Consider the following 23820-nt stretch of genomic DNA (forward strand, 5'->3'; position numbering starts at 1 on the left):
TGCGTGTCTTACACGATTCAAGGTCAATACCATGTGAAACCTCCACGTAACAGTGTGACAACCAGGACTCCTTATACCCACTCTCAAAGGGCAGCCTGCACTATTCCTCGTCTAGTCATATTATTTCCAAAATTGCTTCCACGGTCTATTTAAAACGTAACGGCGAATTTCACATTAATTGAAAAAGTAAATCAAATAAGTAAATTAAGACTGCAGATCATCATAATTTTACCTTTCCATTTAAAACTTAGGACTGAAGCTGTTAAAGAAACTACCATAGTTTCAAATCGCTGTTATTGGCTTGTATTACAATCTGTTTAGTCATCGGTGTGATGACTGCACTGACTACCATCCAGCACATCATGCTGGCTACCACTGGAGCGTTGTTTCTCTGGGAGTTGTGATGGGGTAGCTCAGAGGTTAAACCGCTCTCTCGTGACACCAAAGATGCAGGTTCGATTCCATGCAAAGGTACAATATGTGAAGCCCATTTCTGCTGACACCCGTCGTAATACCACTTGAGTTCTAAAGGCGGACAAAAACCCGGCCCACTCATTTACCGGGTATGTCATGTAGCAGGACGACGTCCGGACATTATTGAAATAACAAGAGGCTAGTCAAATTAAGCCGACACATGTTTGCGCAGGTTATCAATGTAACGCTGTGCACTTCACAACTGGGGAGAAGTAAGTTTATGAAAAAAAGACCTGTAAATGTAATTCTAACCGTGTATGCAGACGTGGTTTTCACGACTGGTGTCCACACGAAGTGATAACTGTACAGGGGCTCAACAGGTATGTACAATGTGACAAGATCCACCAAAGTTCACAACACCTGGCGTCAAAGGTGTTAAGTGACAGTGGGCAACTCTAGACATTGTAGTTGTTGAAAACAAACCGTGTCCTGTCCAGTCCTACAAGGCCAGTTATCACAAGGACAAGTCTATACAGTGTAGACGCTGATAACAGACTGCGACTGTGTGTATGCATACCTTGCCAGAAACACGCCATGTTAATCAATATGCTTCACTGCTGGTCGCTGCAACTCCATGATTTAAAAACAGCCCTTTATTTATACGGCTTGGTCTCTTGGAACTGGAGACCGTATGTACATACTGAATCATGTTTACGTTTTGGCAAATTATTCTCATTGACAATCCATGCAATACAAACTCAAGTCCTTTGGTCAGAGATCTTTTGAACATTATGCTCCCTATGTGTGGAACATTCTCCCCCAAGATCTGAAACTCTCTCCAACGTTTGATTCATTCAAAGTTGGTCTCAAAACCTATCTTTTCCGTCAGTTCTACGAATCTTGCTAACTTTGTCATCTCCCATTCCATTGTACGTCCTTGAGCATGCTGCAAGCGTGGAAATGAGCGCGTAACACATGTGCACTATTATAAATGACAACATTACCTTGTCTAATCGAGGAACGTCATCCAAACTCATCAGCTCCAGAAAAAGGCCACGTCACAACCATGATAGTCGAAATGAGATGACATTTTCCTGCACCTAGATTTTCGAAGCTCTCCCAGCGCTAAGACAGCCGTAAGTATCATACTTTAACATTAACGTACGACTATGTCAGTGCTAAGAGAGCTTCGAAAATCTAAGCCCCGGCTTCAAGAGGAGACAAACGTGGTTCATGAGCTCCACGTGCTGCATGCTACCAACGCTGTGCGTGTTCCTCGTGCCGCGCGGCAATACATGCTACCAGCGCCATGCGTGTTGCCCGTGCCGCATAGCAGTACATGCTAGCAACGTCATGCGTGTTGCCCGTTTCGTATGGCAGTACATGCGTGTTCCTCGTGCCGCATGGCAGTACATGCTAACAACGCTATGCGTGTTGCCCGTGCCGCATGGTAGTACATGTTCCTCGTGCGTGACTAATGCATGCTACCAACGCACTGCGTGCCCCACGTGCAATGTACTGCTACAGGCATCTAGCTACAGTCCAAGCTTGAAATGGAAACATATTCTGCATCTCGGAGGCTACAATTTCGAGTTTTTCAATATCTTAACTATTTATTATATTTTAAAAAACGGTGACTGCACAATTATACTTAAAATTAAGATAACTCAACCCTTCAATAATGAAAGAATGGTATATTACATTGTTTAATGTATTATTCTCAATGTCATAAAGGTTCCAGGTACCCATGTCCAACACATTACCCACCCGTTCCGGGTATCCGGTTTCCCCTCCCAACCCTAGTAGATACATAACGAAATGATCATGCATATAGCACGTGCACAAAGTGCTCTACTTACAACGTTTAAACTTTAAAAGACTTCAGCTTTACCTTTCCTCTTCTCTTTATGCGCAAGCGTGTTGTTCACTGGCAAGATATGAACAACAGATCGAGACATACACAATTACATATCCGGATAAGTAGGTATGATTTTACGCCGCTTTTAGCAATATTCCAGCAATATCACGGTGGGGGGGGGGGGGGGGGGATACCAGAAGTGGGTTTCAAACATTGTACCCATGTGGGGAAAGAAACCGAGTCTTCGGCGTGACGAGAGGACGCTTTAACCACTAGGCTACCATACCTCTCCGGAACAGGGAATAGTACAGATAACACTTGAAGAAAGTATTGTAAACTAATGTTCTAACGAGCTCAAGGGAACCGTTATTCATAGTTTGTTATATGTGTATTTCCTGATAGACAGCAGGTGCCCGGACACAAGCACCGCCGTTAGCATCGTGTGAGTATCGTCAGTTCGATGTAAGCGTATTGGTTATACACGGAATTTTCTTTAGGTGTGATCAGTAAGTTTTCAACCTCTGAATCTATAGAACCCGTGAAGGTCCCGGGGTAGAATAGGCCTTCTGCAACCCATGCTTACCATAGAAGGCGATCATGCTTGTCGTAAGAGGCGACTAACGGGATCGGGTGGTCAGACTAGCTGACTTGGTTGACACATGTCATCGGTTCCCATTTGCGCAGATCGATGCTCATGTTGTTGATCACTGGATTGACTGGTCCAGACTCGATTATTTACAGACCGCCACCATATAGCTGGAATATTGCTGAGTACGGCGTAAAACTAAACTCACTCACTCACTGAATCTATAGACGAGAGGTAGAACCATTTCAAGTGCGACTAATTAAGAAAGACATTTAGGAATTAGTATCTGTTGTAACGTCGTTTTGTACAAATATCCAACTCACTTGAGAAAACAACACAGAATTCGAACCATGGTTTAGTATGACCAGTTAAAGCATGAATCATACAGGCTACTGTTAAACTAGTTGTTGGGGCATTTTTGTGTAAGTTATTAACTGTATTGCCTATCGTGAAATGGTACAGCTGATTATCCTGCAAAGGTTGAACGCTTTATCCCGAGATGGTAGAATGGTTTATTCCGAACTGTTACTGCTAGACACATATTAGATTATCCTGCGCACTAAACGCATTTGTGACAAGAGAGGCGGTACAACGAATTGGGCGAGTACACTTGGCTGCTACAGGTAGCTTGACGATTATGCACGTGCAATACATGCTAACCGTGACATGAAATCAACACCGCTACTGATTAACACCTGTCTCGCTACTGTTTTACACCTGCCTCAATACTGTTCAACAGATTTCAGTTGTAGTAAAAAATGTCCAAGTTAGAAAAACATGGGCAAATAGTTCATTCTCAGGCAAGGAAGTTAGCATACAATGTTATCATGTATATGGACAAAAAATGCGCAACCAAAGCAGATTCTCTTTTTCAAAGTAGCCTTGCTACTGGACTCTCAACGGCAACAGTAAAGAGCATTAAGGCAGAAGGTGGTAGGAGTGCGAGAGGACCTACATTTATCTGTCCCACCAAACCCCAAACTTGCAGTAGCAAACTTGATGATTTCGACCGGTGTGCAGTCTGTCAATTTGTACAAAATTTATATGGCGTAAAAAAACGACTACCCACTCTGGATACGATGTATGATATGGCAAAGTGCCAGTTGAACTACAAGGGTTCTAAGGAAAGTTTGCGAAAAAAATCTCAAAGACATGGGGTTTAGGTGGCGAAAAACGCAGTCAAACCATAAACTGTTAATGGAACGTAAAGACATTGTTTCCAAGCGTTTGCAATACTTGCGTGCAATAAAGAAATACAGAGAAGAAAATCGAACACTCATCTTTATCGATGAAACATGGTTGCATGTACACCACATTGTCCCAAAGTGCTGGCAACTTGAGGGTGAAGTAATAAATGGGGTTCAACCTCCGTCTGGCACCGGGCCTCGGCTTATTGTGGTTCATGTAGGGGGTGAAAAGGGTTTTGTTCCAAATGCTTTGCTTAAGCTTGTTTTTGATTCCAAACTCAAATCAGCAGACTATCATGACGAGATGAACTTTGATAATTTTTCCAAATGGCTCCAGGAAAAGTTGATCCCAAACCTTCCACTGCACTTTGTCATCGTTATGGGTAATGCACTATATCATAGCAAGCAAGTGGACAATTGTCCGACAACCGCCAACAGAAACGATGACATAAAAGCTTGGCTACAAAGGCACAATATCTCATTTGATGAGAAAATGCTTAAAGCCAAGCTATTGTTTCTTGCAAAATCCAACAAATCGGGCCCTGTCTACAGAGTAGACACGATGTTGAAGCAACGTGGTCATGATGTACTACGTCTCCCTCCATACCACGCAGAACTAAACCCGATGGAGTTAATTTGGGCAAATGTGAAAAATTATGTCAGTTCACAAGAAGTTCCTGAAGAGTTGCCATAAATGAAAGGATGTCTGCAATCGGTGCAAAAGAATGGTCGGAATGTTGTAAACATGTTAAAACAATTGAAGATGGTTCTGGCAACGCGAAATCGCAGTGGAAAGGGAAATTGACAGACTAGTGATTGACTTAGTACTTGCAAGTGATTCAGACACCGAGACTGATTCAGGGAGTGATAATTAAAGCATAAATCAGTAAGTCCTCCTAATTTTCCAGCATTGTTGTGTCTTGTATAATAATTGACACATACTATATCAGGTTTTTACTGTTCCCATATTTTGTCATAAAAAAGAGTAATCTTTGGTGAGTTGTCTGTATTTTATATTTTTTTTAGTCACTGATAAATCTACTGAGTCTGGTACTGAGTAATCCCCTAAACCGACAAATATGTGTACAAAGATATTTCTCACTGGCTTATCAATGTCAAAAGGTATTTTCAGTTTTCTGTACACAATTTTGGTGACCATAATAAAAAATAATTTGGAAATATTGTTTGAATACTAACCATTTCTCTGGAACCAGTTATATAAATTTCCAAGACATGTATTCCCGGTCGATCACCAGCGGAATTATGGACGAAAATCAGCCCGTACAGAGAAATAGGAACAAAATTATGGGACAAAAATATTTCCCCCTTGCTACTCTGATTTAGCCACCACCATTCAGTAACAGATAACTTTTAATATATTATAAAGTTAAATGAAACACAATTAACTATATATAGTTATTATCTATTTAATATTTAGCAGACGAAAAGTCAACTTTACCCATTAAAACAACACCGCATATTCCTTCGAATGATAAGACTGCAATTTCAGGCATAAGATACTGATATTCCACGCTAACCTTTAGTTAAGACGAAGACAAATAGATGATTGGGGCATTGACAAGCATTTTAGATATTCAACAATTTTGTTTAAAAAAAACCAGGAAAAGGTCATTTGCTTCGTGAAATGGATCGGTGGTCCTAAACATATTTGCTCAATATATTGTGTTGATTCAATTCGTTGGGATTGTACCTGTTCCCAAATCGAGCGTGCTATAACAATTCATGCGTGAAACGCACGGGGGAAAATGAACTTCTCGATATTTATCAGACAACCTGTCTCCCTCTTGTTTCAAGTGGATCGTTCTTCAAATTGGGGTAATTTGTCATTTGTTTGGATCACCTTATATGTGTTTACCAGAAGAACGGTTTATCTTGAAATGGTAGATCGTTTTGTCGTGAATTTTACCACATCGCTATAACCCCTTATTGTTGCCAAGCCTGTCAAACCTTCTAAAAATACATTAAATTTTCTTGTCTGAACTCAAACTGATAAGAGATAACAGTCAACATGGCGGCGTCTGCCATTGTATTCATTGCCATTTTCTGTGGAAATGTCAACATTATAACGTCGATCACAGGTAAACAACGAAAACAGGCGACCGGGGAACTGCAACTGGTTGTTTGTTCAAACAGGAACAATGAGACTACTGGTGCTTTTATTGTATTTCTCTGCTAAAATTACAAGTACATATGCGGTCTTTAACATGGCGACAAGGAAACTACTGTAACGTGCATTCGTGCATTCGTGTCCAGTTCGCATAAAAGCACCGAGAAGTTGCGTCCCTTGCATACACAAGCCACCGATGGTTATTCGTTCGAATTCCTGTTCGCCATGTTTGTTTTTTTTTTCAGAACAGGTCGTAGGTTCCAACCTCTCATGTTTCACCACGTTGTGGTAGACAAATAAAACATGAACGTTGTTTGAACATATGCACAGCGAGGTACTGACGACGGGTTTAGTCGTATCGGATATAGCAGAATCCGGGGCTCAAAACTATCAATATTGACATAAGGTTTATCTGCATGGCGTTCGTAGACTGGGGAAAATTAGCCGGAGAGTCGCACAATTTGCTCTCAACCTGAACTAGTGATGTGAGTAGTTATGGTAACAGCATTAAATTGACAGAAACCAATGTCTGCCGTTATTATACGAGAGACTGGCAATGTCCAGACAGATTGTGATTTATGAAATAAACATGACGATTGTACATTACAGACTCAGCATACCTGGGAAAGGAGTTTGGTCTGGCGTTCTTTTCCAGCTTCCACGAAGCACCCGACCACGCCCTTCTTAATTACGTAGTGATACAGTCCGAGGAGGGCGGAGAATGCACGGTAGAATACATACCCTCGGACCGCAGTCACCACGAAATAGTGCACCATGAACGCATCGCTGTCGGCGGAGTAATAAAAATAGGTCTTCCGGAAACCACTCAACTAAACCTCGAGTCTGAGATTTCCCACAAAGGTGTTTCCGTGTCCTGCACTGCTGATGTCCTTGTCTACACCCTCGACAGACACTACGGCGATGCAAACGTGGTCCATGCTGTCCCAACAAAATCACTGTCACGTGACTACTACATTCCCGGCGTCCCTAACAACGCTATTCTCGGCGTGGTTGCTATTGAAGATAACACCCATGTTACCGTAAAGCTGAAAACGAAATGTAAGTACAACTACAATAACAAAGACTACGGTAACTCTGACGTCATCAGCGTCACTCTGGCGAGAATGGAAGTGTTCGCCTTGTCAACCGGTCATGTCGATTTCTTTGGAGACGAAGGCTGCGACCTCGGTGGAACACACGTGACAGCGAATAATAACTTTGTCCTTTATTCGGGAGGTTCTTGTACCTTCTTCGGAGATGACCGAAGTTCTACAGCCGATGGCTGCGATAAGATCCTGGTCCAGGTGCCTCCCCCAGTGATGTGGGGCAAAGACTTCCTTGTTCCAGATATGGCGGGAGATGATAAAGGATATCAGATGAGGGTCCTTGCCAGTGTAGGCAACACTGACGTCACGTTGTCCATCTATAGTGGGGGAGCTCCGACCACTATCCACAACAATTTAGGCGCTGGAGAGTTCTTTGTCCACACTGCTAAAGACAACTCCACTGTGGTTGTCCATTCGTCCAAACCAGTGCTTGTAGTCCAGTTTCTTACTTATGACCCTATGACCCTCCTCGTTCGACCAATAGAACACTACCCGGATATCACCAAATTTGGGTCAAGATATATTTTCGTTACCATGGAAAAAACAATCGGGATGCGAAATTATGAGAATTATGAAAATTACGCAACCTTGATAACATCGTCTGGACACACTAAGAATGTCCGACTGGACGAAAAACCACTAACTGGTGTCCAGTGGCAAAACATCCCTCAACTCGGCTACTCCATCGCTAGGTTGCCGGTGTCGTATGGGTCACACATGGTGGACAGCGTTGCCTCCAGCACCCCGTGTGCTGTCCAGGTGTATGGCTACTCCAGGGAAGAAGGAGAGGCGTATGGATACACTGCAGTGTCAACTTGCAGTAAACAATGCTCTGATCTAGGTGAGTCATGCTCATGCGCGACGTCATGTTCTGTTCCGGTAAATATTTTTTTGGCATGTGTAGCGACATTTTGGCAGGGTATTGGTCTTCAGCAGCCCATGCTTGTCATTAGTGGCGACTAACGGGATGAGGAGGTCAGGCTCGCTGACTTGGTTGACACATGTCATCGTATACCAATTGTTATATCGATACTCGTTTATCACGTATATTGTGACGTCACTACTTCTATCAGGTGCTCAGACGATGTTTTCCGTTTATCAGAGCGCGCTGTACGACAGAGCATGCCACATCATATCTACCCAAAAAACCTTGTTAATCTATATATATATATATATATATATATATATATATATATATATATATATATATATATTACGACTTGGTTTCATAATTCTGGACTACTTATTGTACTAAGTTGCGCAATGGGAGGGAACCCAGTCAGCAGGGAGGAGGCTGTTAATTCGGAAGTCTTTTAGGGCCATACGGTTTTTATGTTTTCTTATGAAATTTCAAGATAATAAGTTGAATTTTCAAAATGCTGTTTTGATATTTCAAATTAGTATCTTGAAATTTAAATTTGAATGTTGAGCTTTCAACTTATTATCTTGAAATTTCTAAATACTTTTCTTTAAATTTCAACTTAATATGTGTCTTGAAATTTCAACAACAAAGAATTAACAACGCGTGGCCCTAAAAGGCTTCCGTATATTGGTGTTGACATGCAGTTTCACCCAATGCCGATTCATGTAACGTCATTACTGATGTGTTGTGAAGGGATGCAGTAATACCGACACAACGACGTTAGACTGGCCTTACAAGTACACTTGCTTCATTAACAAACTGACTCGTTCATTTCAGATCTGTCCTCCATATTGACCGACGCCCAGCTGACAGCAGGGATAGCGGACCTAATAAACCAGGTAGGGACGGATGCTACAGAGGACCAGTGCAAGGGGGCGTGTCTCAACTCCGTCCGCACCATCCCCGCTCAAGCTTGTCCCAAGATCTGCTCTTCGTAAGTATATGTCACTAATTTCTATGCATACACATTACTTGTCCCTATTTGGACAAGCCATTGTACGTTCTTAGGGTGCAAGACCCGTGAAGGTCCTTGGTAGAATTCTAACTTCAGTAATCCACGCGTGCCAGAAAATGCGACTCAGTTTGTCGTAAGAGGCGACTAACGGGATCGGGTGGTCACGCTCGCTAAATTGGTTGACACATGTCATCGGTTCCCAAGTGCGCAGATCGATGTTCACGCTGTTGATCACTGGAGTGTCTGGTCCAGACTCGATTATTTTCAGACCGCCGCCATATCGTACTCACTCGCTCTTAGGTTGCACAGAGTCATGCATATCTGTGCGTGCGAGTGTTGTTGGCTGACCGGGTGCGTGCATGTGCGTTCGTTACGCACGCGTGTTGTTTAAAGCCACACTCCATAATTCCATCTTTATCACGTTGGCATATAATGTCGTGGTTCAGAAAATCCAGTGATTGATATGAGCAACGATTAACGCCGAGAGGAACGCCGGCCAACGGGCACGGTCTCCCAATCGACAAAAACACCTCTTAATAGGTTCCTGTTGCATGTATTTAGTCGTGTACAAGTGAAAATCGGCATTAAACCTCATACGACCTATCGTTGGAGAGTTTTATAACAAAGGTATATGTCTATATGTCTAGGCTTATGTTGTGTTAGACCACATCAACTGTCTGTGAGTGACACGGGTACTACTGATGGTTACGTAGGTGAAAGTTAGTCTATTTTAGTACTGCCATGGCCTTCCCCACTCGCTGCTTCGATTCCCCACATGGGTGCAGTGTGTAAAGCACATATCCGGTGTCCCCCGCCCCGATACTGCTAGGATATTGATGAAGCGGAGTAAAACTCACTCACTCACTCACATTAGTTGTGATAAAGGTGAGTACCTTATTAGAATGCAGTATGCATTGTTGACACAACCACTGACAACAACACGTGTTGGTTCTTTTTCAGATTTCTCTTCTATACACAAAAATACTACTCTCATTGAAGTGGACGGCGAAATCAGAAGAACACTGTTCAGTTGGGCGTTATCGTTAATTCGATAAATCGAGTAGTAAAATCGGGCATTGAAACTGCAGTTCATAAAATGTCATCTTTAATGCCAATAAACTGACAGACGTTGTTGTTGGACTCCGCGCTCAGGAATGCAGCTAAAGCGGGATCCCACCCAGTTTGGGTGATAGCTCATTGTTGAAAACAAGGCTATGGTCCCAATCTGTCTCAAATCCATGTACAAAGGTGTAGACTGTTGGCATATGACCAGATGGTAGTCACGTGAATACATGCAAACTCCCATCTGCAGGAACAGCAACGTGCAGAAAGCTTGAACAAAATTCTGTGACTGCATGTTCCCATTCCACCTAGTTGTGATTTGGAAACCTCGTTAGGACGAGATAATACGATGTGACGTTGAGACTGACATCCAATGATCGAGGGAAACAAATACCTTGAGCACGCAATATTTGAATGGATGTGTGCTATTTGAATATGCTATATATAAATGTGCGCTGCGTTTTAAGACAATAGTGCCTAAAGCGCACGTAAAATTGTAGCACTACCTCGTAAAACGATGTGTCACTTAATTTGAATCAAATGTCTTGACAGAAAAGCTGTCATGTATATAGCATATAGCGTCAACTTTGAATAATTACCCTCGAGCACATATGACTGTTGGAAATACTAGTATGAATAGATGACATAATACCACTGAACAGGAAGACAGAAACGTTTCACGGGAGATTCGGAGAAATCTATACTACCAATCAAGAATTTAGACTCACTTAAGGCACTCACTATATGTAATGTATAATATATTATACATGTGGCTATATCGAAGTTATATGTCTCCGCTAACCTGGGGAAACCACCTGTAAACCTTATGCAAGTGAAATGCACAAGGAGTATGCATCAAATTGCTGAAAAACGTGTGCAAATTCCCTGTATGTGAACAGTTACGTTGTGGTGTAAATTTTTGTTAAGAATTCGACAATTTTCACTGAGTTTCAACATTTATTTAACTTATGACTTAATCTTTTCAATGTTACAAATTTGGTTTAGTTCATGTGTTAATAGCACTTTAAACAGTGTTGGATATACTGCAAAATCTGGTTTAGAACAGTTGACTGAAATAAGTGGCTACATTTACACTAGTGAGTATAAACATTTGATGGGTAGTATGTATTTACAAATCAGGTACCAGTAGCATGGGAGCACATCCAGGTTTGAATAAACCGAATCACATATCGATAAGAAAATAGCACCAAAGGTCTAGAGGGGCGGAGGGATGGCCTAGTGATTAAAGCGTCCGCTCGACACACTCGACCCGGGTTCGATTCCCAATATGGGTACAATGTGTTGAGCCCATTTTCTGGTGTTCCCCGACGTGATATTGCTTGTATATTGCTAGAAGCGGCGTTAAACTCACTCACTCACTCGAAGATCTAGATACACACCCTGTCCATGGAATTTCCTATATTGTAGTAGTCTACTTAGCCCGTTTAAGAGAAGCAAGTTAACACAATCTGTTTGTACAGAAAAGTAGACAATACCTGCTCTATCTTAAAATCAGAACAAACTTGTAACAGCAACATTCGTGGAAACACTCAATAAGCAGAAGTGGGGACATATTTGACCATCAGTACTAAGTCTAAACTTCTCTTCCACGACGTTCCTATCTTGAAACAGGACAACAAACCTTATAGTAAAGATAGACGAAACATCGGAAATATGTCAGACAAGTGAAGGTCCGGGTTATAGAATTCATATTCTGTACCCCATGTCGTAAGAGGCGACTAAAGGGATCGGATGGTCTTGACACATGTCAACGGTTCCCAAAGCTCATGATGTTGACCACTGGAATGTGTGATCTGGACACGACTATTTAGAGACAACCGCCATATTGCTGGAATATTCTAAGTACGGCGTTTATCAACCAACCAACCGACCAACCAAACAACCATTTGGTAGATCAGCGTGTGTGGGCTGGACATGTATCAGGGCGAGTCTCTGATTGCACAACATTTTCACACGCCTGAGGGACCGTGGATTGTGGCGGATTGAAATAATGGACCGCTCATACTGTGAGAATCCATCATACACCGAGGGAGGCCCGTCTCTTTTATGAGACAAATGATACACTGTTACTGTACATTTATGGTTATGGTGCTGCTAGAAATAAGATTGCCATGCGACAATGCTTGATGTGGAAGTTGTTTTCAGTAAACTCTTGCCATGAGCCGGTCAGACCTGGTGACATGTTCGAAGCATATCATCAAATCCCAGTTCTGAAGATCGATGTTCAGAGTGTCAGTCATTGGATTGTCTGACCCAGTCTAGTCCCGATAATTCACATATACCCATAGCTGGGTACGGAGTTAAACAATAAATTTTCAGTGAGAATTAAAACTGGAATCACATGTCATTTCATTATTCCCACTTTTCACTCCACCCACATCCGTTTAATCCGGAGACGGCAAGTAAACATAGGAAGATAACGACATTACCTCAGCGTGATTGTGCGTTATGAAAACAGATACGGACGTTCAATCAAACCATTTAAACTATTTACTCTTTCTACAAATGTAGAAACTGTTATGTAAACACAAGCGATGCTATAGCCAACACTGCACGCCCTGTACATGCCTTCATGAAGATGAGTTGCTAGTAGAAACAGGACGTAATGTAAGGCCGCAAATAATTCCCGGTACAGTTTTTATCTAAACTGAAAACAGCGCTTGTAATGTACACCTGAGATCGATTCACATGACTGTGATGTGTGAGAGGTGCACTTCGACTGGAAACTCATGAGTCAGCAATGTCGCAGTTCAGTGGTGCCCTGATATAGCGTCAGCTTCAGTTCCAGTCTGTCAATACCCTCGCTTTCTGTACTGTTAAATTTATTTGTTGGTGGTGTGGTGAGTGAGTTTAGTTGTACGTCGCACTCTGCATGCAGCTATTATTCACTTATACGGATGGTCTACGTTCATACATTTTGTTTATATTTGCAGCTCACCAGTATACCAGACACGCGAAGCTGGTCTACATACACACAGTCGGTCTATAGGGAGTGTATCAGGTAAGTGTATACAGTCATGGTAGGCGCACATACCCTCACACACAAGCACACCGATCTAAATACATACAGTTGCTCTACATACGTGAAGCGGAAGGGTGGTGGTAGCCTTGTGGTTAAGGTGTTCGTCACGTAGAAGACCCATGTTTGATTCCTCACATGCAATGTGCAATGTGTGTCCCCGGCTATGACATTACTGGAACACTGCGGCGTAAAACCATTCTCATTCACATACACAAACCTGCTACATTTGGCAGCATCTGAAATCAATGTTCAGACTGTGAACTTTAGCCAGTTTGAACGTCAAAATAAATTATTCGTTATTACGTTCATAATTTAAACATTTTAATTACAGCATCACTTAATGCTCACAGCTATATTCAGTTAATCAAATACAAATACAAGGAGTCCTGACATATGAGGTCAAGACTTGGGCCCAATTTCACAAAACTGTCGTAGGTCTGCGACTGTCTTTACTCCTATACTTTAATGTTGACTTACGAGTGTCGTAGCATTGAGCTCGTTTGTTAAACGGAACCTTGGTTGACAGAGTGTCATGATGCTCAACGGCGGGGATCAGGGTTATCGATCACAATATCGTCTGGTCCAGGCACCATCATATACCGGCCGCAGTATTTAGTTGAAATAGCTAGACAACAAATTAGTATCGAGATCTGGACGTGTCCCATCTTTGCCTCAACAGCCAGACTAGTCTTTGAGTTTGAGATGAGATTTAAAAGTATTATTTCTTCAGCCCCAGTTTGTGCTGGTTTAGACAGTTTCACTGCAATGCTTGTCACACCAAAATATTACAGAAATATGTGGTTATCGACGGCATAGACTATTAGAAGGAGTTTTTCTTATAGAAAGTTGTTAAAGATGGGAAAACACGTACGAAATGTTGTCATCTGCTGTTAAGGTTGTCGCCATTCTTTTGTGTCAGTGTGTAAGTCCTTGATATTAAGTGGCGGTTAAAATTCAACATACCGCACGAAGATCCGTGAAGATCCAAGTTCAAATTGATCTTCAGTAACCCTTGTTCGTCGTAAAAGGCGACTAGCGGGATCGGGCAGTCAGACTCTCTGATTTGGTTGACACATCGTATCCTGATTGACTAGATCGATGTTCATGCTTTTGATCATTGGATTATCTGATCCATTATTTTCTAACCGCCGCCATATAATATGTTCTTGATTGGCGTGGAACAACCAACCAGTTCAAAAAGGTTTAATACATATTCATGCATTTCTATAATATTGATCAGGAAACTTTGGTAACATGTTCAGAAGATAATATTCTTACCTGTGTGACAAACATGGATAAGGTGTTTTGTTAGATTGTAAAACTGTACGTTACTGAACGAGGATAGATGGCAATGTATTGGCTGTTGTCTATGTATGTGTCTTGTGTGTGATATATGCTAAAGATGAATGTTATGATATCGCATTGATTTCTAAAAGTATTATTATATATAAATACAACAGTTTCTTTCACATAAATCCCCACGATTTCATAAACGTTTCAAAATTTATGTATATTATACATTCACAAAAGTCTATGACCTCGTAAAATATAGGTATTATTTTCATATGTATTGTTGGTTCAGAATTACATATAGATAGGAAAGCCATTGTACATTTTGAAGTAGACTATAAATCGCATGTATTATTCATCCATGCAGCCACTCGAATTGTGTTTGAATTCCACAGTTGAGCGCTCGCATCTTACATACACGAGTTGGCAATCGAAGACAACCTTCACAATGCTGGTTTAACTTTCACATCTACAGGCCAACAAGTAGCTGTCGTCATTACGCGCACGCAGGATATCAACATGTATTGTATGGCGTTTGCCTGAGATCTCACGATATCGGTAATAGCAAGCTACATTCGTGATAAGTCGATTTGTCAACCAGAAGCACATACCAGAATTGGCGATTGAACAGAACTTAATCTACAGAGTTAACTAGAATTGTGGCGCATGCGCATACCCCTACTGTTTGTGACAGGCCGACCGAACATGTGGCTGTGGTTGAATGGTCGTGTTATTGATAACAAACTACAGGAGACACAAGACAACATGTCAGGACAATGTTGAAATGTCGGAGCAGGGTGGAAATTTATTCACTCAGGAAAATATCCAGGAGATCGTCGACGTTTTAAAGGTATTTCATGTTTTTGTACTTATGTCTTGATGTCATCTGTTGCTATCATGAATCATTGATCAGCGCTGTTAAGGTTGTTTCAGCTGTCACACGTTCTAGCTTCTAAGCGTGTATCCTGGGTACCACCCTCCGTATAGTCGTTTACTCGTAAGGATGGGAAAGCCACATTAACTTGGTGCACCTAGAGGCCGCAAGAGTTGTATGTTCCCCAGGGAGTTGAAATTGAAAATGCAATGCGTCGTTGATATTGACATCCAAACAAGGCGTCTTTGACAATCTGAGCATGACACTGGCGGTATACAAATATACATATGTATGTGCATATGTATACATCTAGTGGGGGACGTTGGATTTTACACCGCTAGGCACAACTCCAGCCTTAGCAAGGCGGGAACACCAATTGCAAGAACTGGTTTCAGGCATCCAGGGCTAGGATCGAACCAGGACATTTGTCATGAAGAGAGAACATTTGTTCGGTTTCCTGAACACGAATCAATGAATGTCACAGTTTGTGTAAACAGGTACATAATGTACACGAATATAGGTGAATGTTGTTTTACAGCACAATGAACGTTAAATAACTGTATCTGAACCATGGTTTAAAATGAGGATACACATCCTCCATAACCATATACGTTTCCATCCAATCCTCGTCCGTGAGACTACAAGACTGAAATTAACGATTCACATACAGAAGAACGAATGACAACTAGTGCGCATACGTTAGAAAATAATCAAAGGTTTAGACACAATAAATATCTTTAAACATTGTCGCACAGCTGTGCAAACCGATACGTATACGTCAAGTAGAAGACAGACAGTCAAGTGACAGTCAACAAGAGGTATCATAAATGACGTTTAAAAACTATTTGCTGCGTTGCCAGTAATAACTATGGAGGTAAGAAACAGCCCTGCTGCACTCCAGTTGTAAGCCTTTCCTTTGTGACGAACATAATTTACAACCAGCGTGTTGTTTCCTAAATCAGTCTTCAGCGGGATCTATACGACCTGTACACACAATAAAGACATCAAGCAGAGCGTTCTACTAAATCACTCCAGGCTAGTCTGAGGTAGTGACTATTGTTATATATCGTGAAGCCATCACGTTAGGGTTTCCGGTAACTTTATTGTTCGCGGACAAAACGCTGCCTCTTGTGTCTCAATTTGAAGTTCAGGGCTTCTCATTGTCACGATCCGTGTGTGTGAATGATTGATATTACGACGAATTGGCATATAATTTAGCACTAATATGTTTTGTATCAAAATATGAGATGCCAATTAACGTTAGCGGACAACATATTAATGTGCGGATCGTCTTCGTGCATTAGTGGGAAAAGCCTTATGCATGGAGAACGGAATGTTTGTGTTTCGCGTCAGTATATATTGAAGAGTGGTAACTGTCGGCGGCTTGCGTCAATACCAAAGACGTTAAAAGATTTTACATATTGTTTCCCTGCCTGATGCTCGGCAGTAAGGGGTAATGCAAGGACTTGTCAGCATTCCTTGAGTAGGCTGCCCTTATTACGCTGCCCCTGATATTCCAGTGAACTAGATCTTTACAGCTCCTTGTCCCAACTGGTACAAACAGCTACGCGTGCATACTGCTAAATCCATTTCATCTCAGCTGAATATTTGAATATCAACCTGTTGGTGAGACAGTTTGTGTTGTGCATGTTACTGTCAGATTGTAAAATCAGTCATTTCGAGAAATGACTATAAAGTTTATCATTTTGTGAAACTACTGAGAAGGTCCACCATTTCGCGTGACAACAATCAATATACTTCAGTCAGTTCATGAACTTTCTCATGATAACTTAATCTACAAAAGTGGATCACAATTTAAACATAACTTATTGTCACTAACAGTGAGAACTATTGTGGCAGCGACTGCTGTACTTCAGCTTGGCTTGGAAGCATTTGCACCTGTTTGTTTGACACTTGTTGTGTCCAGAATGACTGATTTTACAATATGACTGTAACATGCACACGTAAGTGGCATGGTATTGTTATTATCTGTAAAATGCGTTACTACTTACACGTCCATACATGCTTACGTTAACCTGTAGTCTTCAGTGTTTGACTTTTATTATTTTTGTCTTGGGTCAGTGTAATCCGTACCCAAAAACTGCTCGAATGACAGTTTGTCCTCAGCAATATCCAAGCTAGAAAATCTTCTGATCATCCCACATCAGAAAGATGTCACGTGACATCCGTCCCTACTAACACCCTTAAAACCAGACTACGACCTCACATCAAGTGCACCTGCGTACGACTCCATGACGTCCTAACGGAGCGTCACGAAACCAATAAACACATTGTCTGTTTAAACAATGTTACTCCCTCCAACAGATTGCTGATGAAAGAGAGTATTGACAATAACTGCAATTGTCCTTGCATCCAGGAACTTCTGAATTAAGTCGTTTATTGTTCAATTACAAATACTCAGTCAGGGCCAGACACAGGTGCAGTGAGTCCCGGTCATATCATACCGATGATAAATGCATTTGTCGGGCTGCTATTACACGGGTAGACATGTCTAACATGGCTAATCAACAATGCAAATATTGATTTGTTGTTGGTGACCCGTACGCCTCTTAAAGTCCTGAGTAGAAAGGAAAGCCCGTGACACGTTTCTAACACTGTTACAGTTTATCAAATTCATTGTACTAACACTATGTTTGCTCAGCACAAACACTGACGTGAATATTGACAAACAACTCCCTGATAATGTAGTGTGGACGTGGAGTAGCAGTGCGTATATACAGTTTATGATTACGGGGTTTTAGTTGTAACTTTTTTCAAATCGCAATTCATCAAAGAGAGTTGAGTGTTTGAGCTGGTGATAGCCATTGAGTGAGTGACTTAGGTTTGACGCCGCTTTTAGCATTATAACGGATTTGGACACCAGAAATGGTCTTCGGCGAGAAGAGCGAACGCTTTAACCACTAGGCTACTAAACCGCTCCAAAATACACAGATGAATTATTCAAATATTTGCCCTGGTGACCTGAAATACTTTCAAAGTCGTTGAAATGTAATTGCTTTCCCCAAGTCGACGCGGAATAAAGAGATAGTAAGTTAGCATGTGAGCTTCGTCCTGGCTAGGAATTTTGGTTTGCCTGCACCCTACCTGTGTGGATGGGATTTACCTCCATTGTGAATGTTGGGATTCCCCCCCCCCCCCCCCCCCCCCCCCCCCCGACAGGCAGTGTCACAGCTGAAATACTGTTAAAAGCGGCCCATCTCGATAGTCATTCTGTTGAATGTGTAACACCTTTTGTGGAACTCTGTGAAATATGGGTTAGAAATAAAGGACTGACTTTGAATACAATATGTCTTTTATACAACGAACAACAGTGGGTCGTCCCAAAATCATAATATTGATATTAAAAACCTGCCCAGAAACCTTGTCATAAACAAGCTGTTGTATGCCTCGTCACTTGGGATCGTCCGAAAAACAAAATGTAGATTTCTTTTGGCCAGATGTTTAGTCTGTTTCACAATTTTTGACCCTCAAAGTTTAGGCGGTAGGGGTTTGTTCGTGTGTTTATAAGAGAGAACAAACTTTTGGACTGGTTTTGAATGGAGAGAGATTTCCACAGACTGGAGTCTTAAGAGAATAGTATTTAAAGCCTTTGTTTGTGGCAGTTTGTAGGCCACAAAAAATAATTCTTGTTTGTAATTGTGAACAATTACATGTTATGTCTAGGTTGTGTTGAACTCACTGAAATGGGCTTTTGTCTAGGTTTCGGTAGTAACGGAACAGAAACACGTGAACACAGGTCGCACATTTTATTACATCCCCTTTGGTTTTACAGGCAATTACTACATTACTTGTGGTTTACAGGCAATAGTCATCTTATTGTACCTGCAGTAGTAATTATAGTCCACGTTTGTAAAATTTGGAACGGTGATTTAACGAACCAACTGCTCTGAGCTAAGGCAACTGGTGCAGTTGTCCGTCAGTCGACCTCGTTAATGTATATGTAGCACAGGCATAAATAATTAGGTATTCAACATTCAGTAGTTACTCAAATTCCTTTTTGAAACATGAGTATACATATATGCCGTTTATAATACATGGAACATGATGTGGACCTTTTTCAATTTCAAACTTTGTTTCTACCCTAATTGTTAAACAACTGATTAACACCTAAAGACACACGCTAATACGGAACTGTGTCCCCACAAACTTGTTACATATACTGAACGGCAAAAGAAACGCAACGCTGCTTTTGTCAATTGTTTTCAATGGAACATGAAATTAACATGAACGCTTACTCTTTTGATGTTTTTCTTGTGAAATTTATGTTTCCTTTGCTGTCTAGGATATTTTTGAAAAATTATTTATGTGGTGCACTGTCCTCTCTCCGAAGAGTACACTGACAGCAGTAATGTTTGTCACTGATGAAATATTTAGGTTCTTAATAGGCTATGGCAGTTTGAGAGAGTTTGAACCGTCATTTAGAACTTAAACTGATGGAAAATATCGATAAGAGGGTGTACAGCTACAGGGCCTTGTTTAAAAATAGTTCTCGTAAGCCTAGAAAGATCTCGTAACTTTTCTCGTAGCATTCGTACTTCGTATGTTAAAGTATGGGAAGTACGAATGCTTCTAGAAAAGCTACGAGATCTTAGGCTCTCGAAAGTTTTATGAAACGTGGCCCAGGTGTGTCACTATACCTGATACATGCCTAGAACCACCTCATTACAAACATATTACCTGTATCTAAATATACTATGTCACCGGTTCCCAGTTGCGCAGATCGATACTCATGTTGTTAATCACTGGATTGTCTGGTCCAGACTCGATTATTTACAGACCGCCACCATATGGCTGGGATATTGGTGAGTGCAGCGTAAAACTAAACTCACTCACTCACCACTAGTCCCTCAGAGTTCATCAATTCCTTTCTGCTCGGTTCTTTCTCCAAGACGAAAGTCTAAACTGATGAAGCAAGTCAGTTCCTATGAACTGTAATATCAAAACGGCATTCATGTTTCATGATTGTGTTTCAGGTTGACCTCGGCGATGACGATGGCACGGTGTTCCAGGCCAAGATGGCGGCGATGCAGAGGTTCCTCCGATACGGGATGTCCAAGTTCTCTAAGGAGAAGCTGTTCCAGCACTTGTCCATTGTTGCCAGACGGGTATCCGTCCAGCAGAGGATGACCTCATGGAACACTCAGGATAACATCGTCATCAAGAGTGTCGGTGATCTCCGTACAGTTATTCAGAGCATGCATGGAAAGGACAAGTATAATGGACTGCTGGAGTGTGAGAGGCAGGCCATTAGGTATTTCCTGCACTTCTTTGTTGATCTAGACCACATAAAGTGTTTAAAAGGGAGCTTCGACAGAGAAGTTCACACGGTGCTGTATTATGACTACTTCGATCCTTCAGACTATAATCTGCCTCGGAAGGGAAGTGCGGGCACAAAGGGAAGTAAGCCAGAAGACAAGGATAGCGGGAACTATTCCATATCGGAACTTGAACATGAAAAATACGGACAGGTGACATCTTTGAAGCCTCCAAAGGGAGGTAATTCTCCCAGGGCAAGTGTCTCACCAAGAGGAGATAATTCTCCTAGGGGCAAATATGATGATTCATTTACCCAGGTTGGGTTTTCTTACTCTAAGCATCTGGATGGGAGTGAGAGAGAAAAGCTTCGTGTAACCGTGAATGAGCTTGAAGAGGTTAGCGAGAGGTGGGACCGACTCTTGATGGAAGATGAGCAGGATCTCGAGGACTATGATGCGGAGAGTTATTACGAAGTGATGGAATGTGAGGAACATACTAGATTTGAAGCAGTGTTTCGCTTACTTTCCGACATATTTGCCAAATGTTACAAAGTTATAGAACTGTCCAAACAATGGTGGAATCTAGCACATAAGATTTACGAAAGACTTCCTCTAAGGCGCCCTGTGTCCCGTGGATGGCCAAGGTGCCGTGAGAGGACTCACAGATCTAAACGTAACGACGAAATTAACACAGAGATGGATCAACAAGAACACCAAGTGGATGAATCAGAGCAGGCAGATCCAACGGGTGCAGTCCAAGTGGAACATAATGACCTCGACCATCTTGTCCATGTCCCTGAACCTCAGAAACAGCAGAAAAATGAGCGTGTCAAGAACATCAAGGCGCGCCTGTTTGATCTCTCGTATGCTATTCAGGAACTTGATGAGGATCTGACAGAACACAAAACTGACTTGAGGAAACTGGACTCAAGGGAAAGAAGATTCCAGATGCTGGAAATCTTGTTTGGAAAAGTGGATGCCAACCTGGAAGAGATTATGGACAAATGTCGGAAGCTCCGCGCTCAGAGAAAAGTGACTGCTCAGAAATACTCTTACACTTTCAGAGGCACTGAGAAATACTTTGACTACAGGGAGAAACTCAGGAGGCTGGATAAGAAGCTAATGAAATATGACAACGAGATACAGCTTTTAGTGTACAAGCAAAACGTCGTCTCCCAGGATTACATGTTGGAGATGGAAATTCGACCAAACTTTATTAGATCATATGATGATCTGAGGACACAGATTACCGACAAAGAACACTTGCTTCAACAACGCAGGAGCGAGAAGAAGGATCTTGAGGAAGAACTAGACCTCCTGGAACCAGATGGTTTGGCAGGAAGAAGTCGAAAAAGTGAAAATGGCAGTTCTTCTGGACATTCCGTACTGACTGATCCCAAGGAGGAGATAACTGATGACTTCCTTATACACCATGATAAAGACTACAATGAGGTGTTTAATGGTTTGGGCAAGCGATATGAACTTGTGAGTTCAGCTCCCCCTGTTAAGACTCAGCTCAGGCATATGAAACAGAAAGGGGTGGTGACTCCATCAGTCACTAAACCTGCTCCACCCAGTAGTGAGAGTCTGTCGAAGAGTGTCACGACGATTGATGGTTCGAATCTCATTAAACCTGAAAAGCCAAAATTCCAATCACCTCGACCACCCCCAGCTCTCAAAAAGAGGGCACGGAAGCCGTTTCTAGGGAGACGTGGTGTTAAACAGCCTGTGTGATTTAAGGGGTCATTAAAGGACATTACTTTAAATGGAAACACCGTGACTCTAGAAGATAGTCACGTGTACTATATGATTACCAGGCTGTGGCAACATTATTGGGTTTGGTACTCAACGAACAAACTGCCTTAAGAAGTGCATGACCAGATACCTTTGCTTCAAACAGATAATGGTTGCCACAACACATACATTGTTGCAAGGTGATGTTTTGAATAAAAAAAATATCAATGTATTTTCGCTCACGGTTTGGAAAAAGATACATGTATATATCCAGATGTGTCCCCATTACATACTTTCTCCGGACTTGTAGGTAGGTCACTGCACTTAGCGAGACCTTAGTACTTCCGGTGACAAACAAAGTTTCATACAGTAAGGACCCGATAATCCTTGCAGAAATAAAACATTTGCGATATAACCATCTCCAAATTAGCCACCTATTACGAATGACAACTGTCGTAATCTTGGTCCGGTCTAGTAGAGACATATTTTACGGTCGCGCAATTTGGAATTAGAAGCAGCTCATGAATATAAGCGTGTCACTGAAAATCTGGTACCGGAAATAAGATGGGTCCAGTCTGGCATAGTGGCAAAGGGATCCGAGAACCAGCTAAGTACCACAAGCAGGGCGTCCTTGACTTAAGACCTTATCGTTCGTACCTAAATGCTTGTAACTGTGGCCAGTTATAATTACTGGCTGGACGTGCTTTTAAAAACATAGATATCTTACACTGTTTCATCCACTCGCAGCTGTCACATAACTATCTGTTCGGATGTTTCATGCGATTCTGATTTAGTGTAGTGGAACCTACAAGTTGATCGGAGTGATATGTAGCGCTGATACCACTGGATGATGAAATGTTCGCTTCTTTAATGGCCCAAAAGGACCCCAACATCCATAGCGCCAGCTGATGACCCAGTCGGGTAAGGCGCTTCAATCTGGTGAGCAGAGTAGCGTCCCCTTTTGAACGTCAGACACTTCGTTTGTGGGCTCGAGTCAGGGCTCACACCTATTACGTGTTCAGGTTCGCAAGAATCATGACGTAGACCAGGATCATCAGAGGGAATTTTCCTTGGGAAATCTGTATGCAATAATTGAACACAGAAATACCAGCAAATAAATTTGCCCAACCGTCAAAATGTTTGTGTTAACGCGACAGTGAAGGGTTTGTTTAATTGTGTTCTGAGACCTAATGGTTTGTTGGGTACAGTTTGGTAAATCATTGTGTTTGGAAGTATTCTATGTGTCGGTGCCCCTCCAAAACACAAGAAGTTCTTGTTCATGCCATGTTCTATGACGGCTGGCTACGGTTATGGCTTGGAGGCGAACTTTGCGTTGCTATGAGAACCACGATCAGCTAGTGACAGAAACAATACAAACTATTGGA

The 23820-nt window shown here is 41.9% G+C and overlaps 2 protein-coding genes across 2 annotated transcripts; both read left to right on the plus strand.

Moving 5' to 3' along the window:
* The first annotated feature begins 6045 nt into the window (after positions 1-6045).
* Positions 6046-10289, plus strand: LOC137256184 (uncharacterized). The gene is made up of 4 exons (XM_067793896.1): positions 6046-6144; positions 6783-8120; positions 8979-9135; positions 10117-10289. The coding sequence occupies exons 1-4, from the start codon at positions 6075-6077 to the stop codon at positions 10151-10153; spliced, it is 1602 nt and encodes a 533-aa protein (XP_067649997.1). The 5' UTR covers positions 6046-6074; the 3' UTR covers positions 10154-10289.
* A 4752-nt stretch (positions 10290-15041) lies between these two features.
* Positions 15042-22667, plus strand: LOC137256181 (chromosome partition protein Smc-like). Its single transcript, XM_067793891.1, has 2 exons — positions 15042-15401; positions 20420-22667. Exons 1-2 carry the CDS (start codon positions 15273-15275, stop codon positions 22433-22435), a joined length of 2145 nt encoding a protein of 714 aa, XP_067649992.1. The 5' UTR covers positions 15042-15272; the 3' UTR covers positions 22436-22667.
* Positions 22668-23820: the final 1153 nt, after the last annotated feature.

Source organism: Haliotis asinina, chromosome 11, assembly GCF_037392515.1.
Source record: "Haliotis asinina isolate JCU_RB_2024 chromosome 11, JCU_Hal_asi_v2, whole genome shotgun sequence".
NCBI classification, from domain to species: domain Eukaryota; kingdom Metazoa; phylum Mollusca; class Gastropoda; order Lepetellida; family Haliotidae; genus Haliotis; species Haliotis asinina.